This window comes from Neomonachus schauinslandi, chromosome 8 (assembly GCF_002201575.2).
Source record: "Neomonachus schauinslandi chromosome 8, ASM220157v2, whole genome shotgun sequence".
Taxonomy (NCBI): Eukaryota; Metazoa; Chordata; class Mammalia; order Carnivora; family Phocidae; genus Neomonachus; species Neomonachus schauinslandi.
Genome location: NC_058410.1, coordinates 49,848,599 through 49,865,868, shown reverse-complemented (window position 1 = coordinate 49,865,868; position 17,270 = coordinate 49,848,599). Strand labels below are relative to the sequence as shown.

Sequence of the window (17,270 nt, the reverse complement as noted above, 5' to 3'; positions counted from 1 at the left end):
GCTTCCCTGAGGAAAGATAAATCAGAGTTTAGGTGAAGGAAAAGGAAAAACATTCTAGGCAGAGGGAACAGCAGGTACAAAGGCATCATTGTGGAAGGGAGCATGGCAAGAATAGGGACTGAAATAAGGCCAATATGGCTGGAACACAAAGAGCAAGGCAAGAAGAACATGGCTCAAGCCATGACTGGATAGAAAGGTAGGGGCCAGACTATATGCAAGACCTTGTAAGACATGTAGACGTCACCACATAAGACATGTAGCTTTGTCCTTATCCTAAATGCAATGGAAAGCTACTGAAGCATGTCAAGTAGTAGGGTGATATAATCAGGTTTGCATTTTGAAAAGATCCCTCTGATTACAGTGTAGAAAACAGATTAGAAGGGAACAGAGTGGATTGGGGTAGGCCAAGATTAGGAGGCTACTGTAAATGCATCCAAAAATGCTAGTAGTTTAGGGTGGTGATGGATAATGAAAAGAAGTAGATGGATTCAAAAGATAATCAGATTTTGCCAAAAGATTTACATTCATAGATTAAAATCCCTAAAACTAGAATTATTGGGTCAAAAAACATTTCAAGGATTATGATATGTATTGCCAAGCTGCCCTGCCGAGAGCAGTTTTCTCTTTGTGAATTACCTTGTATCTGTTCCTCTATCAGAATTTGGATATTCCTTAAAAATGACTTAATCCATACTTCCTTCATGAAGCCTTCCCTGACTCCCCTTTTTGCCTGCTAGTTGGTCACTGACATGTCCTCCTTTGAGTCTTTGCTTTCTTAAACACATTTTCCGTCATACTCCAATCAAACTATGTTTGACTTATGTTTCCATGTCATCTCTACAATATTGTGAGAGTCTAGAGGGTAAAAGTTGTTCATAATGACACCAAAAATAGCTCAATATACATAGCAGGTTCTCATTAAGTGTTCACTGAATGAATCCAATCACTATTACCAGATTCTACTGTGTCCAGACTTAAGAGGGCCCTGCTTCATCCTCTGATTTACTAATTGTGATTTTAAATCAAATATAATACAGAAAGCTAACAAATTTTGCTACTCAGGGCTCCAAATGCCTACTAAATAAAGTCATTAATTTTGTTTGTAGTAAATCACTAAATCTCAGTAGTGCTCCTGAAAAACCTTTCTAGTAATTACATCAAATAGGTATTATGTGATCTTAAAATATTTTTAAATGGCTTAGCAAAAAAAAGACTATGAACAAACAAGAGTTTTATTAGAGAAATTAGTTGAAATTAGTTGTAATTTGAATTGTTGATAAATGCTATGGTTTTTCAAAACTGTATTCGTCTCAAACTTAGTTAATCCAATTTACAAAAGTGAGGTTATTAAACAACTACATAAATTTATATAGCATTTCAGAATGATCAATTTCTTATGTTGAAAAACTTGATTTCATGTTTAACAGTTAGCATCTAGAACAATCTACTAAAATTTTTACTACCTGGAGGAAGACTAGAGGGGGGAGTGGCAGAGTTCCTTACAGTAATCTTAAAGACAAGCAGCTCCCTCTATAGTCTGTTTGGCCTACTTTGTTAATTACTTGCTGTGTGAACATCTCACTCACACTCTTCTATTTACTCCTACTCTGCATCTCAGCAGGGAAGCTTTTTGAGAGGATAATTCTGTTTAACCTGGTGCTGAGAAAACTGAGAGCTTTCTAAACTCAACATGAAGTGAGTTACACCAAGCAACTAAGCAAGAGTTGGGATGTGGAAACCGGACAGGTTCCCAGATCCACCCGAGTCAGGTCTTCACAATGAAGCCTTAGGATTTTATTTGAAGTGAATTCCCAGAGCAGTCACACCTGTATTCAAATCTAAGTGAAAAAACACAGCCCTCTGCTTTAGTTATTTATAACCTTGCTTCTCTCCATTAAAACAAGTTACTGAAACATTGTTACATTGCTCAATACATTGTTATATCAAAACAACGTTCAAGACATTTTTAAAGGAGTGAAGAAAAGCAGAAGAGGTTTTTGGTTTTAAAAATAATTCCATCACTCACATGAAGAAAAATAAGTGATTCAGTAATCAATATCCTCAGTCGGCAAGGGATTAAATGAGTCAGGATTTACCATTCAAATTTGAATATGCCACTTTCTTTAATACCTTTTCAAATTTCACCAACTCAAGATAGGAGAGCTTTTAAACCTAAGACAATTTATTTCTTAAATTACTCAAGATATGCCCTCAAAACACAGGACAATCAGAAGTCAACCGGACTGTTTTCTAAAGCAGAAAAATACCTTTTTGAATAGAAAAACTGAACTAGTAAAAATGTAAGAAACCAATCAGTTCAGAATTTATATATAATACAAATATAAAATGCCCTCTTTATTTGGGAAACAATTTTTTCTGCTTATTTTTCAGGACTCATTTATAAAGCAAACTCAGTTTAAAAACAGCTTTTCTCCAAATCAAGATAATTAAGGGCTTCCAAAATTAACTACTATATGTGAAAGGCTTAAATTTACATGAAAGGCTTAAATTTATGGTACTCTATGTAACACAGATTTATCATGTTACTATTTTTCATTATTTTACTAATTAGGAAATATATAAACATAGTTTGTATTTCCAAGCAATAAAACGGTCTTCATTAAAAATTCTATCATTCAGAGTTTTACTAAGTCAGATTGACCTTTTATATTAATTATTTTCAAGTTTTATTTTAATGGGTGAACTGGACTAGTCTTTGGGGAGAGAATTCAGGAGCAGATAATTGTACAGTTTTTATTTACGTTTCATTAATACTAATTTTACTGGGAGTTTCTAACATGTTAAAAATGTTGGCTTGATTTCTGAAGGCTATAAACTCTAAATGTATGCCAGTGACTTCAAATTTTTTCACCTGTTGAAGAAACAGAAGTTTTATGTGTAAAATGGAGAACTATATTTATAGTAAACTCAATTTGATACTCCTTAACTTTAAGTTTCAGTTTCTTTGTATCAACTTTTATATCCTTCGATATATGTACAAAAAAGTCATCCACATTCATTTACATTATACATTTCAAAGTATATTTTTCGAAGTTTTTTTAACGGGGGGGCTCTTAATCTATTGTAAGATGTCCAGAAGGGAAAAAATATTTATCATCGAATAGTCCTGTCTTTTTTATATTGAAAAACACAAAAGTACCTCATCATCTTTATCTTTTAAAGAGTATTTTCTCATGTTATAGAATTACTGCTAGCTCACAGTGAAATTCACCTATTCCACAAACAAAACTACTATAACACAGCTTGAAAATCATCCAGGGATATTGGATGATATCCAATATCTACACAATGACTTGTGTAGAGGGGAAAAAAACAACTATGCGCAGAAAAGTAATCCAAATCATACAAACTTTAATACATAGAAATGCCACAATATATCCTATTAGCATGTCACTTTATAATTCAGAAATCTGGCTGAAAAGAGCTATATAAACGTCACTATCTTATTCTTCCTCTGTACTTGAAGTGAGAACAAACAGTATATTACACTGAAATTCCAATTAGAAACAAAGCACCAATACATTTAAAAGGGCAGAAAATCTATCCTTCAGAACTTCATTGCCTCTATTTTCCAGCCTCCAAAGTTTCAGGTGTTATACTTTCACCAAATGAACAGCACTCAAAGTCCCCATTTTATCAGGTCCCTATCATCAAAATCGTTTTCATTATTTTAAAAAGGAATACAAATCTCACTAACAACACTGAAATTTTTAACAAAGAGAATTCACATTAAAAGAAAACTGCTTGAAAATGAGTGCTTATATTTGAGAAAGTGTTATCTTGGTAGTCCACAGAAACAGTAATAAGATGAAGTGATTAGGGCAAGGAGCATCAAGTGGGAAATGCTATCTAAAATCCCATAGGGCAATACATAGCTAGAGGTAAGAGCATCCCTTTCTAGGAGGCAGCTCCATTATTTCATGTAGGTAGTTCAAAGCATGTCGAAAATCACAACTTAAAACCTTGTAAATCTGGCCACTACCTATTTATATTATCACAAACCCCTAAGAGCTTTTGAGAATGTAGCTTCTGTCACTGCTGTCTCCCCACCCTACTCGTTCATCAGTTTTTATTTTAAAGATACGTGTATTTAAAATGCAATACCACAACTCAGCATAGGGGCATTTCTAAATGTTTGTGTTGCTGAGTTTAGCTGCGGTTCTTAAGAAATTCACGTTATTGAGTGGGATGTTTTACGTTGGGCAGCACACACGGATTTTCTACTCGCAAGGATCCACGTTTCCCTCAAAGCAATGCACCTGAGGATGCTGCCCAGTCCCCAGACTCTGAGGCTTAAACTCTAAGGAGTCACGACCTGCACTCACAGCAGAACCACATGGTCACTTCAATGCGAAAGATTATTTGGCCCCAGGCGCCACTCTTCAGCCCGCGGCATCTCCGGAAGGGGCAGAGGAAAGCGCGGGCGAGAGGCGGCGAGGAGAGACTGAAAACAGAGAGCTTGACACTTCCTCACTCCTCTTAAAGCCATTTCCAGAAAGGGCACTTGGGAGACGCACGGGGGTGTCCGCAGTCCCACCAGCGACAGACCTCAGAGCGGGGCCCTGTGAACCCGTTCAGGGAGGACATGGCGCGGTCACCTGGCCCATCCTCCTGGGCCAGAGCGCTGTTGGCGGGCGCTCGCTTCCCCCCGGCCCGAGACAGGGAGTCCGGATCCGGCTCCCGGCCGCCGCACGCACTGGAAACACTCGGCGCCCGCCGCCTCCCTCCCCGGGGAGGTGGCGGCGCAGCGCTCGCGCGGACCCTCATTTTTGCGCTTCTTGTCACGCACCGGGGGAAAGGCGAGAAAGGCGGAGGGAAGGGAACAGGCGGCAGCGATACACCGAGGGCCGGCGGCGTGCGCGCGGCGGGGAGGGCAGCCCCGGCGCCCCGCCGGCTCCAGCCCGCGCCCCGCGCCCGCTTACCTGCCGGGGTCGCTCCGAAGACTCGCACCACCGGCACCTTCTTGACAGGGGCCTGGGTGAGGGGGGATTGGCAGATATCCAGCCCCTGCAGCGGGCTGGCCATGTAGTAGTCGGCAGTCACTATCCTCACTGAAAACATGTTCGCCGCCGCCGCCACCGCCTCCTCTTCACGAGCGATCTGGCAGCAGCAGCAGCAGCGGCGGCGGCGGCGGCGGCGGCGGCGGCGGCTCCTTCCGCGGCGACGGCCCCACAGCAGCGGCGGCGCCCCCTCCCCTCTTCGGCTCGGCCCCCTCCCCTCACACACACAGAAACCGTGAGCAGCGGCGGCGGGCGGGGCGGTGTTGGCACTGCTGCCGCCGCCTCCTCAGGAGCACCCGGCGAGGGGCAATAGGAGAGAAGCCCTGGCGCTTTCGTCGGTGCTGGTGCTGCCGCCACTGCCGCTGCCGCCGCCGGGAATCACACGGGCTCCTCGGTCCCAGGCTGCAGCTCTTGTTGCCATGATGATGATGTCACGGACGCAACCACTGGGGGAGGGGAGAAGGGGGTTGTGTGTGTGGCGAAGGGAGGGCGGTGAGTAGTTGGGGGAGGGGACGCGGCGGGAAAGGGAGGGAGCGGGGCGGGCACCCGAGCGGGACACCCGGGCGGGGGCCGAGAAGGTGTTTTCTCCCCCGCCCCCGGGGCTCGCAGCGAGGGAGGAAGCTGGTGGAAAGCTGGGCCCACGACTGGCGCGGGGAATCGATGACTCGGCTGGTGGGCACGGCCACCTGGGTGGGGGCAGCGGAGGGGGGCGGCGGAGCGCCGATGTCATGGATGGGCTCCGAGGGGCTTGCGGGAGGGGGGCCGCCAGTGTTCGGGGCCGTTTTGGCGGCGAGGCGTGATAAGCCGGAGCTGCGGTGCTCACGCTCGCCTAGCCGACCGCCATTTCACATCCTGCGGAGGAGGCGGGGGGCAGCCGCGCAGACGGCTTTTTACAAGGTAAGAAAACCCGCCCGCGGGAGGAGGAAGGCAAGGCGCAGATCTCGTGCCGCCGCGGCCTCGCGGGAGGGCGGGCGGCGGAACGGGCGGGGCCGAGCGCGGATGCAGCCGGCCCTTCTCAGGTAACGCCGCGGCTCTGCGCGTGGCCCGGGGGCGGTGCGAGGGGCGGGGGCGCGCGAGCGCGGGCTCCCGCCTATAAAAGGGCCGCCCGGGCGCTCCCTCCCGCTGGTGCGGCTGGAGCCGCCGCGCCCCATCCTTTTGCGCGGTGCTGCGATGTCTGCGCCGGGCCACCTAAAGGGGTTTGTTCACGCTCCGCTCTGCTTAGCTTTGCCAGGGGTTGGCAGATCCGGTGCTCAGGGATTTCCCACTGCGGTGTTTTTCTCCCGCCCTAATAGATCCTTCCTTGGTTTCCTCTTTGGCCCCGCAGGCTGCGTTCCGGGCGCGCGCGTGTACATGTAAGGACTTGTCCGCGCTCAGTGATCTCCCTCCCCTTCTCCCTCCCCCGGCAGAATCCAGGATTAAGAGCCCTTCAGAGAAATGTTCGGCCAAAGAAAAAGGCCCGTGAAAGTCACCGCATTAGATGTGGACACCCAGTGTTATTCATTAACTATCTGTTTAAGGTTTTACTACCCAAAGGCATAAAAGCAAAAGGAGGTAGGGAAGGACTGTTAAACAACTTTATCCAAAAAGGGGGGTATAGACAGGGGTGCAGTTATGAAATCGAAAAAAAAAAAAGGTAACAGAAGCAGCTGGGTTGGCCATCATACTGGAACCGAGGGGTTTTTGTCTGACTTGGTCACTAATACTGGGTGTGACCTTGGACAAATAATTTGGTTTCTTCGGACCTTAGTTTTCTCCTCCGTGGAACGAGAGTTTCACTTAACAAAACCAGAAGGGTTTCATCCCAACAAAAAGATTTAAGCAGTAGGAGGCAGAAACCATGGTTTCAAGTTCGAAGTATGACACTGAATAAAGGACTTTTGACACTCATTTTCAGCCTGCCCTAATTAGAGATCATTCACACTTACATATGATACAGGTGTATTTTAATGGTTAGTAGGTTGCCATGTATTTTAAGTGCTGTGAGAGATCCTCATTTTGAACCATTTTGGTTCTTCAAACAGGAAAATCAAAAGGCTCAAAGGGACAGATCACTGGTAAGCTGTCTATAAATTCCATAACATATAATGCTAATAAGAATTTATGCTCCAAGGGATTTGAGGCTGATTACTACAGTAAATTAGTCTGCAGTTTTCAACCTCAGAGCATGATTATAATAAACGTAGGTAGCAAGATTTCTAATATACAGGAAATTACCTAATATTTTTAAAAGGCAAATCTCTTAAGTTTTAGAAGCCTATGGAAGTGATTTAAAAATAGCATTACGGTGCTAAAATGCATTTTCTCGTAAAATAAATATTTTTGTACAAGCTGAATGTCAGATGCATGACACCAGTGATTCTCATAATAGTCTATGGCCCTGGAGTTTTAAAATTTAATATTTTGGGGGCGCCTGGGTGGCTCAGATGGTTGGATGTCTGCCTTCGGCTCAGGTCATGATCCCAGGGTCCTGGGATTGAGTCCTGCATCGGTCTTCCTGCTAGGCAGGGAGCCTGCTTCTCCCTCTGCCTCTGCCTCTCTCTCTCTCTCTCTCTCTCATGAATAAATAAATAAAATATTTAATTTTAAAAAATTTAATATTTTGGCTCTTACTAAGTCACATCTTTAGGGATGAGGCCTGGAAATCTGTCTTAGCAACCTCACCCACTACTCATGATTCTAAAGTAATATAAAATTGAGAGTGCCTATATTATATTATAATTCAAGTACATCCATAATATTTAAATTATACTATTCCTAACTAGAAAAAGGTAAAAGTATCAAATTCATGCATTAACTATTTCTAGAAAAGGGTTTCCTTCCCCCTACCTCTTGAATCAACATCATTGACTAAGAAAAGGCAATTGCAACCACAATTCAAGTCTTTCCAAAACGCCAAGGAAAGAATGTTCACTCTTGAAGAAAAACATTTGCAGCATGAAATTAGGATGTTTTGTCCATTGCATGTAATTGAGTTTAAGCTGATGCTTGAATTGAAAACCTGAGAATACTTCCCTAATTAATCACTATCCAATGTGTGAGTAAGAAAGAGTTCTGGAATTTTAAGTCAGGAAATGAAAATTTTAAACCGTCATTTACTAGCTGAATGAGTTTGGAAAGATCACTTTTTGGAGTTTGTTTCCTCATCTATGAAATGGATAGTAATTCCTGTTTTAACTTCTCAGGAATGGTACAGACTCAAATGAGATAACATGTGAAAGTATCATCATGAACTATTGACATCCAGAGGTTTAACTCATCTAAAAGGAGTAAATAAAATCATTTGGAATTGTCTTATCTACACAGAATAAGAGAAATGCCAAAATTGAACTCTCTCTATCCTTAAGTATTTCTTTTTGTATTGTTGTTACTGTTGAGTGGCTTCTGTTTGCTGGGTGATTTGAGATACAGTGAGACAAAACAGACATGGTCCCTGCTCTTACTTACAAAGTTTATAGTCTAGCATCATAAAAATGTATTTTAGTCGTCTCAACTGACATTTATCTCTTCTAGTCCCCTGACCTATACTCATCATGTCATGCTTTTAGTAAAAACCTGCCAAACCTTCTGTACCAATACTGTTGTATGTCTGTCAGTATTTGCCTATTAGCAATTTATAATCTAGAACAGAAGGCAATGGCTACCATAATCTTTCAGCAGGTTTTATAAGATGGCTTACCCAACACTCATCCAGCCCCCTTTTAGCTTGATTTTCTGCACGTTAGAAGCTAGAAAATTAAAAACTACAGTTTCTAGACTCCCTTGCAGCTAGAGTGCTGCTTGCAGCTAGATGATGGTGTGCTGGTAAATGTTTACTAATGGCTGGGGAAGGGAAAAACTCTCATTTGTAGCTTTGGCCAATCTTTGGGGTGTGATTACTCCCAAGCTACCAAAATGACTTCACTGAATGTGGAATTAGTTGGAAAAGATGCTAACAATCAGCAGCTAGCTTCAGCATATCAGTACATTTGACCTAGTTTCCAGTAATCAGATGCACCCATTCAAGACATATGTGTGAAGGTGAACAACATGATGCCTCAGCCACACTCAGGGAGATGGGATTTTCTGGCAAACACCATGGTGGAGATACTTGGTTCTTCTGGGTAGCTGGGGAAGAGTTCTCGCATCCATTTTTAGAGTATAGGTGCTGACCGGCAGGTGGTGTTGGGATGAGTTTCCACTAGAATAGCCCTGTGATGTGGGATGAGTGTTCTTTCTGGTTTAGTTTTTCCTGGGTGTTGTTTATAGCAATGTATTATCCAAGCCTGGTTCTCTCAGAGAACTGTGAACTAAATACTGTCCTTTAATCCCTTTCTGCTTAAACTAGCTCAGTCACGGCCAGCTACATAATTTGCTGAGCCCAGAGCAAAATGAAAAATGTGGGGCCCCTTGTTCAAAAAGGAAGAAAAAAGTACCATTATACTTACTAAAATATAAAGCTTTTTCTTTCTTCTGTCATTCCTCCCTTGACTTGTAATGATGTTTTTTATTTGCTTTTTAATGTCATTCTAAGTAAAGAAAAATTAGAATTTTAAATTATTAGAATGAATTTTACCATTCATCTTTATTTTGTGCAATGCCATTTATAAATGCAAATATAAAAGCATTTAACTCATACATAGAATCACCAAAATTACACAATTCATATTTCCTAGTTTATACATGCATATGCATTTTGTACTTATCAGAACAGTGTAAATGCTACACAGAACCAACTCAACTGTTTTTATTTCCCTTCTTGATATGCACACATCCTTCCAATTTGAGTATGGAAGGACTGAAAGGAAAGGGAACCATGGGTTGCCTTACCTTTCCCCTTCCTTCTCTGTCATCATTTTCAGTATAAATGGTAATACGGGGAAGTAATGCACACTAGTAAGAAAGGTATGATGGGGTTCTTCTGTCACTTGTATTTTTTAGGATGCCATTGCTTTCCTTTTGCATCTGAAGCAAGTTCTGGTTCAAATGGAGAGTGTAGCCTTTTGGAATGGTCCACTAAATCAACCATCGATGTAATATGCTTGCCTTGTCTCATCACTGTGACTCCTTGAGTTCCTAAATCCATAGATCCATCAGAATCCTGTGTTTATGACACACCATGAAGACTATATGCAAAGAGGGTGGCAAGAAAGAAAAGATGCACACATTGCCTCCTCTGCTTGAATGTAAGATCCATTGTACCACTGGACTTCATTTATAAAACAGACGTTCAAACATAAAAGTATGAAGATTTTTAAAATGGTGACTGCAGAACACTAAACCAAACACTGTGCCCTGTAGAACTGCACAGTTTACATGCCCATAAAGTTGACCCTGAGCTCAGTGTTTCTCAAGGGCTTCTGATGTTTTAGGTGAAACAAGTCTACATTGTACAGCATATTTAACATCCCTGGCCCCTGGGCACTACATGCAACTCTGACAAAAATGCCCCCCCAAGAGGAGTTACTACTCTCCACTGAACTCCTGGAGTGCACTCCACTGTCTCCGGCTGGGAACCATGGTCATTACAGATCCAAGCAAGGTTTTTGCTAGTGATTCTCAGGCAGGGAAAAATAGAGTTGAGTTTAAAAGATTTCAGAAGTCTCATACCTGAGAGAACAGAATTATGGTGACCTTTTTCCCATTGTCAGAAAAATAATACTATCTGCATTGGTGATGAAATAAATATTTGGGATGAAAGTTTAAAAGTTATCAGTGGGTTTTATGTGTCACATGGATATAAATGGCAGTTGACTCCAGATAGATGGCAATTTCTGGTAGTTAAGAAAAAAAGTAGAGAACTACAGAAAAGTAAAGAGAACTATCTCACTGTCATTATCTTCATCAATTGGCTGAAGGGAGAAAAATTTAAAATGCCCTCAAGAAAAATTGAGGAAGTTGCCATAAAAAGCTGTGGTACTCTTAATAGATTTTGAACTTAGTTTCATTGTATCTCTCTTTTTTAAGTTTTGGTTCTTGATTTAAGTATATTAACATCATAACACATTAGAGCTGAAACAAGATATTCTAGATCATTTGTTTTCTTTATCCCTACACTGGTATTAGCTATGTAGAGATTAAAAGCTCTAGCTCTATAGACCTGGCCTTGCCTTTGCTAATGCTGAACCTCAGTTTTTTCCTCAACAAAATGAGGATAAGTGTATATTATCTTAGGCTGTAAGTCATTCTACCAAAAGCCAATTCAGTAAAAAGTAATTTTACCAGAGAATATGTTTGTTAAATAAATTTAAGGTGGATTTTCTATAAAACAAGTATTTGGTAAATTTAACTACCTAATTCTTTGGCAAATTAATTTTTAGCAAATTGGACTGTTTTCCATCCCTATTAGGCTTATTATATGAATTAAATGAACTATTGCACACATACAGAGAGTGCTCAGTAAGTCTTAGCTATATAATTGCTCCAACATTCTGACTTGAAGCCTTGCCCATTCTCTCTCTGAATATTCCCCATTCCTGCCCACATAATTGACCTTCTGTAGGCTTTCACTACCTTTAGGTAGACTATTGCAGTAGTCACTTATTGGCCTCTTGGTTCATTCCCCTCCAGACTTACTTTCTACACCACGACAAGGGTGGTCTATCACATAAATTTTAAATTATCAACTACAATATAATAGTCATTTCACCTTTTTTATATATCCTTTAGCACCACTGGAGTACTTACAGTTCCTTAAATATACCTTTTTTTTTTAAGTATCAGATTTCTCTGCCTTTGCCTTTCTAACTGGAATATCTTCCCTCTTCTTGTCTCCTGCCAAAATTTTTATTCATCTTTCAAGTTTTAGTTAAAATGCCATTTCCCTTGTAAAAGTCTCCCTGACTTCCCCAAACAAATTTAGGTGTTCTTTCCAGGCTCCCACTTTTTTTGGTACATGCTTCTATTATAACTCTTAGATTATTGTAGTTGTAGTTTGTCATTGTAATAGAATATAATCTCCTTGAAGGAAAGGACCCTGTCCTTTTATCTTTTATATACTAGCCCCATGTATAGTGGCTAGACTATATCTTCAACGTTTATTGAATTAAAAAATTAAAAGATCTATTTACAAACCTCACTACTGCTTTCCCGCTACACCTCCATTTTATAGATCAGGAAACTGAGGCCCAAAGAAGTGAAGCTATTTAGCAAGAACCTAAGCCTTCCAACTCTGGATCTATTACTTTGACTTCTTTACTGTAGAGAATCTTCTGAGTAGGGTCTATATGCTAGTCATTTCTGTTGTAGGAAATGGACTGTCCTGTCAGTGTCTTTCCATTTATTTCTAATCTAGGGAATAAGCAGAAGGGCATAGTGATCTGGCAAAATTTGTATTTTCTTTCCTTTTTTTTTGAAGATTTTATTTATTTATTTGACAGAGACAGAGACAGCGAGAGCAGGAACACAAGCAGGGGGAGTGGGAGAGGGAGAAGCAGGCCTCCCGCAGAGCAGGGAACCCGATGCGGGGCTCAATCCCCGGACACTGGAATCATGACCTGAGCAGAAGGCAGACGCTTAACCAACTGAGCCACCCAGGCGCCCCTGTATTTTCTTTCTTATTCAATTATTTGGTTGCTTTTGTTTGTTTTCTAGTAAATTCAGTGGAAGTCAAGGTAAATTATTTGTCTTTCCCACCCCCAGGGGACATTTGGTAAAATGTCTGGAGACATTTTTGATTATCACATCTGAAGGACTGCTACCTATATCAAGTAGGTAAGAATCCAGGGATGCAGCTAAATATCTTATAATGCATAGGACAGCCCCCATAACAGAATTATCTGACCCAAAAGGTCAATAGTGCCAAGGTTGAAAAGCCCTGATCTAGTCCAAAGGAAATTTTTACTCAGCCCTTCATCCACTGTGTTGCCTCTATGAAACCATGATGGAAAAGAAACTCATTCCCCACCCCACCCCTCCCCCAAGGGATTTGGAAGCCCTATATGGTGAACTCTGGAAGCAATTGCTATCAACTATGCACTCTCAAAAGACTTCATGCAGGTTTCCCCCAATGGATTCATAGCACCTGCCTGGGTGTAAGATAGGCACACAAATATGTATTGCCTGAATGATGATTAAGTATATTTTAACCAAAAGAATGGGGTTTTATTTCTTTTTTTTTTTTTTTAAGATTTTATTTATTTATTTGACAGAGAGAGACATAGCGAGAGAGAGAGCACAAGCAGGGGGAGTGGGAGAGGGAGAAGCAGGCTTCCCGCGGAGCAGGCAGCCCGATGCGGGGCTCGATCCCAGGACCCTGGGATCATGACCTGAGCCGAAGGCAGACGCCTAACGACTGAGCCACCCAGGCGCCCTGGTTTTATTTCTTTTTTTAAAACTAAAGGGAAGTCAAATCAATCATTGTGGTGAGAATTTCTGTTCTTTTTATTTCAGTTACAGGAAGAAGCAAAACTTTTTAAAAACAACTCTCAACTCACCCACTTCCATAAATTAGCAGTAATAGTTTTAAGGGAAAGGCCAATGGGCCTATAAATTAAAGATGATGTTTGAGGAACAAAAAATAAGAGAAGCTTTCAGAATAGAGTAATATTAGAGCTGATGCATGAGCTCTCCAAGACCCTCATTTAAATTATATATCCAGAATTGAAACCAGAGCATTTCTGATGGATTATGGCTAGGCAGGAAGAGACCAAACACACGTGGAGTAAGGTTAGATTAAGTTCCCAATTTAAATAATCAAGATACAGAATCTCAGAAGCAAGGTGTCATATAGAGCAGCATATCTCAGGGTAGTATTCCCTGGCCCCAATGTCCCCACTGCACTTTTATATCTACAGTTTAAATCACATTCCAGGAAAACTTCCACTAATAATCTTTGTTATTGACAGTGAACTCTCCTGAGTTTTGATCCTCATTTTATATCCTCATTCCAGGGTTCAGGAAAGACTATCCTCAAATGTGTAGATACAAATCAACACTTATATTTATTTTCTCAGTAAAATGTATTTTTCCAGTCTTAAAGGTTTTAAATGCATAGCATAGGAAATATGGAAAACCATAAAGAAAATATATTCAATCCCACCCAGAGGCAGTTATAATTAACATTTAGTCCATTTTTCTTCTAGAACATTTTTCTATGAATATATTACTTAGTGGAAGCAATGTCCCACTTTTTTTACTTTACATTATAGAAGCATTTTCCATACAAATCAAAATTTTTCATATCCATTATTTTAATAGATGCAGAATATACTGTGCTATGGACATACGACAGTTTACCACTTTCCCACAGTAGGCCAACAATAGAGTGTTTTAAATTTTACATTATAATAAATATCCCACTGAGCATTTGCTCCATTTTGGATCCTACCCTTAACTTTTCAAGGAACTTACTTTATAGTTTATTATTTGACAAGAGCATCAATTCCTGGGACATGCCATGTTCCTTCTCTCCACCTCATTTGCCCACTTAGTTCACTCTTTAGATTTCAGGTCAAAGACCACTTCCTCTGGGAAGTCTTCCCAAACTTTATATTTGATTATGGTTTTCTGTTACATATTCTAATTGTACAGTGTTCCTTTTTTCCATAGCACTTACCTCTGGTTGTAATAATCTATTCATTTGTTTATTACTTGGTTAATTCTATTTCCCCCTTGGACTAGAATACTACCATCACTATCTGGATAAGCAGTGATTATAACGTTATAAACACAGCCCAATTAATGTGATCTCATTTGTTTCACTGACAAGATGGGTTAAAGCTTGAGATTGAAATACGATTAGTCCAGAAATACTTACGTGTCAGGCATTACTCTAGGTGCTGGGAATATAGAAATGAGAACACCAGGCATGATTTCAGTCTTCATGGTGCTTATAGTCTAATGCAGCATTTGGCAAACTAGGGGGACAGATAATAAATATTTGGGGTTTTCAGGCTATATGGCCTCTCACAACTACTCAACTTTGCCATTGAAATGCAAAAGCAATCATCAACAATCATAAATAAGAGAGTGTGTTTAGGTTCCAATAGAACTGCAGTGGGGCTGGATTTGACCCATGGGCTATTGTTTACCCCTGGTCTGTTGGACAAGACAGCCATTAAACCGATCATATGAGATGATGAATACTTCAAAAGAAAAGGACAGGGTGCAATAATGTCACATGGCAGAGCTGTCTAACCTAGTTTAGGGAAAGGAACAAAGACTTCTTAAGGAATAGACTTTAAAATTTAAGGAAGAAGAGGAATTATCTAAAGTTAGGGCAACAGACTCCGTGAAGACCTGAAGTATAGAAAGAGCAAGAATAGAAAGAAATTAAACTTAAGCTTGGAGATTAATAGGGAGAGGGAGCTGAAATTGTAAGAATGTAGAGTGAAAAGACAGATTCAAGAAAAGACAAATTTTCAAAACCTAATACTCCCTAGAGGAAGAGGTGCCGGCAGGAAAGACTGAGAAGGGATGATCAATGAGGCATAGCAGTAGCAGGAAGTTTAAGACCTTACAGACACTGTAACCTCCTATCTGTATGTGTAGGATATGCTGGTTGGGAGATACTAGCCTAAAGGCTACATAAACCTCAGCGGACTGATGTACTTTTTTGAAGGATAAGATTATATATATATATATATACAAATATATATAGGTGTATAGAAATATATATAGAGAGAGAGAGAGAGAGAAGAATAGAGCTGAGGGCTGAGTAAAGGTGATTGGGAGTGATAGGGTAGAGAATGAAGAGTAGTAAAGAAATCAGAAGTAAAAAAATAGGAACAGATTACTGGTATATAGTAGGTGCTCAATAATTTTTTGATAAATGAATGAAAGGATATCAATATAAGATCAAAGAATCCAAGAGGGAATGGGTTTCAATAACAGGTTGGTCAATAGTTTTGCATACTTAAAAGAGCTATTGCTCAAGGCTAGTTTCCTTGGCCATCTGGGAAAAGATACAAGTAAGGACTCAGCCACTCCTGATGCCCCAGCATAGGATAAGCCTGACCTTCCAATTTCTACCTGTAGGAAAAGCTGACCCGGTTTCTTTCTTCCCTAAAGATTTCAATAAGTAGGAATAGGGACCTTCCTGTGTCAGTACCTGCTCAAAACAGAATAGGAACAATATTTTTTCATGAATTACAATGACACTAGCTCAACTGTTACCTCTTCTCTCAGTCACCTATGTTAAATGTGTGTTTTATTACTTAGTTCTAAACATTTTGTATTGTTTTAATTTGTTATTAACTTCTTATTGATATCTATAAAGTCCTATGTTAGATGCTGTAATTTTTTTAAAAATGTAAGACATGGCTCTGGGCTCAAGTATTACGTAATTAACCAATAAATTGTAATCTTCTTGACATTAGGAATCATATTTGACATTTCCTTTCCTTCCTTGCACAGTATCAGGCATATGGTTGGTATGTAGAAATAATTTTCCCCTGCCCTCTACATTGCACCATTTGGTGACCAAATGGTGTCTATCTAGCTACTTCTGTGTGACTTGGACAAAACATGCTGCTTTCTGAGGCAATGATATTCTCAAGGCATCAGTAACAATAATTTCAGCTTGTTGAAGGTGGAGGTTCTTTGTGTAAAGGTCAGCCTGTCAGTAAATAGCATGCCACCCTGTTCTTTCAAGATTATAAGAAACCTTTGTACATGTATTTTTTATACTTAAAAAAAAAAAAGTAGTGGGAACCTGTACCCAGGGTCTCACCAGATGTTTTCAAATCAGAACTGGGGCAACTGAGTTGTAATTTATTTTTTAAACATTTATTTTTAGCAATTTATGAGAGTGGGGAGCTGAGATTTTTCTTGCCTGAATTAGCAATAATTTCATTACCTATTCAACGTTAGCAAAATACTAAGATAGCCCTAAGTTGAAAATATGAAACACAGGTTCTTACCAAGTCAAAAAAGTGGAACAAAGATGAGTCTTAAGAATGAAGGGAGGGGCGCCTGGGTGGCTCAGTCGGTTGGGCATCTGTCTTCAGCTCGGGTCATGGTCTCGGGGTCCTGGGATCGAGCCCCACATCAGGCTCCCTGCTCAGTGGGAAGCCTGCTTCTCCCTCTCCCTCTGCCTGCCTGTCTGCCTACTTGTGATCTCTCTCTCTGTGTCAAATAAATAAATAAATAAATAAATAATCTTTAAAATTACTAAAGACTGACACATGGCTTACAGTCTTCCTGTTTTCCTTACTGCTACCCTTATCCTGAGTGAATCCATCACCAAAGTAGACAGAATACCACCCTCGAAGTTCCTTGACATCTCATCCCCACTGATCTTGGGCTGCTCGTTTCTGTTGCCATACCTGGGAT

The 17,270-nt window shown here is 40.7% G+C and overlaps 1 protein-coding gene across 1 annotated transcript in view; it reads right to left on the bottom strand.

Annotated features, from left to right (window-relative positions):
• The window catches only part of REV3L (REV3 like, DNA directed polymerase zeta catalytic subunit), a 175,534-nt gene extending 170,452 nt beyond the window's left edge, over window positions 1-5,082 (bottom strand). Inside the window, exon 1 of the mRNA XM_021693690.1 lies at window positions 4,944-5,082. Within this exon, the coding sequence (XP_021549365.1) occupies window positions 4,944-5,082 (139 nt within the window). The remainder of the gene's footprint in view (window positions 1-4,943) is intronic.
• Window positions 5,083-17,270: the final 12,188 nt, after the last annotated feature.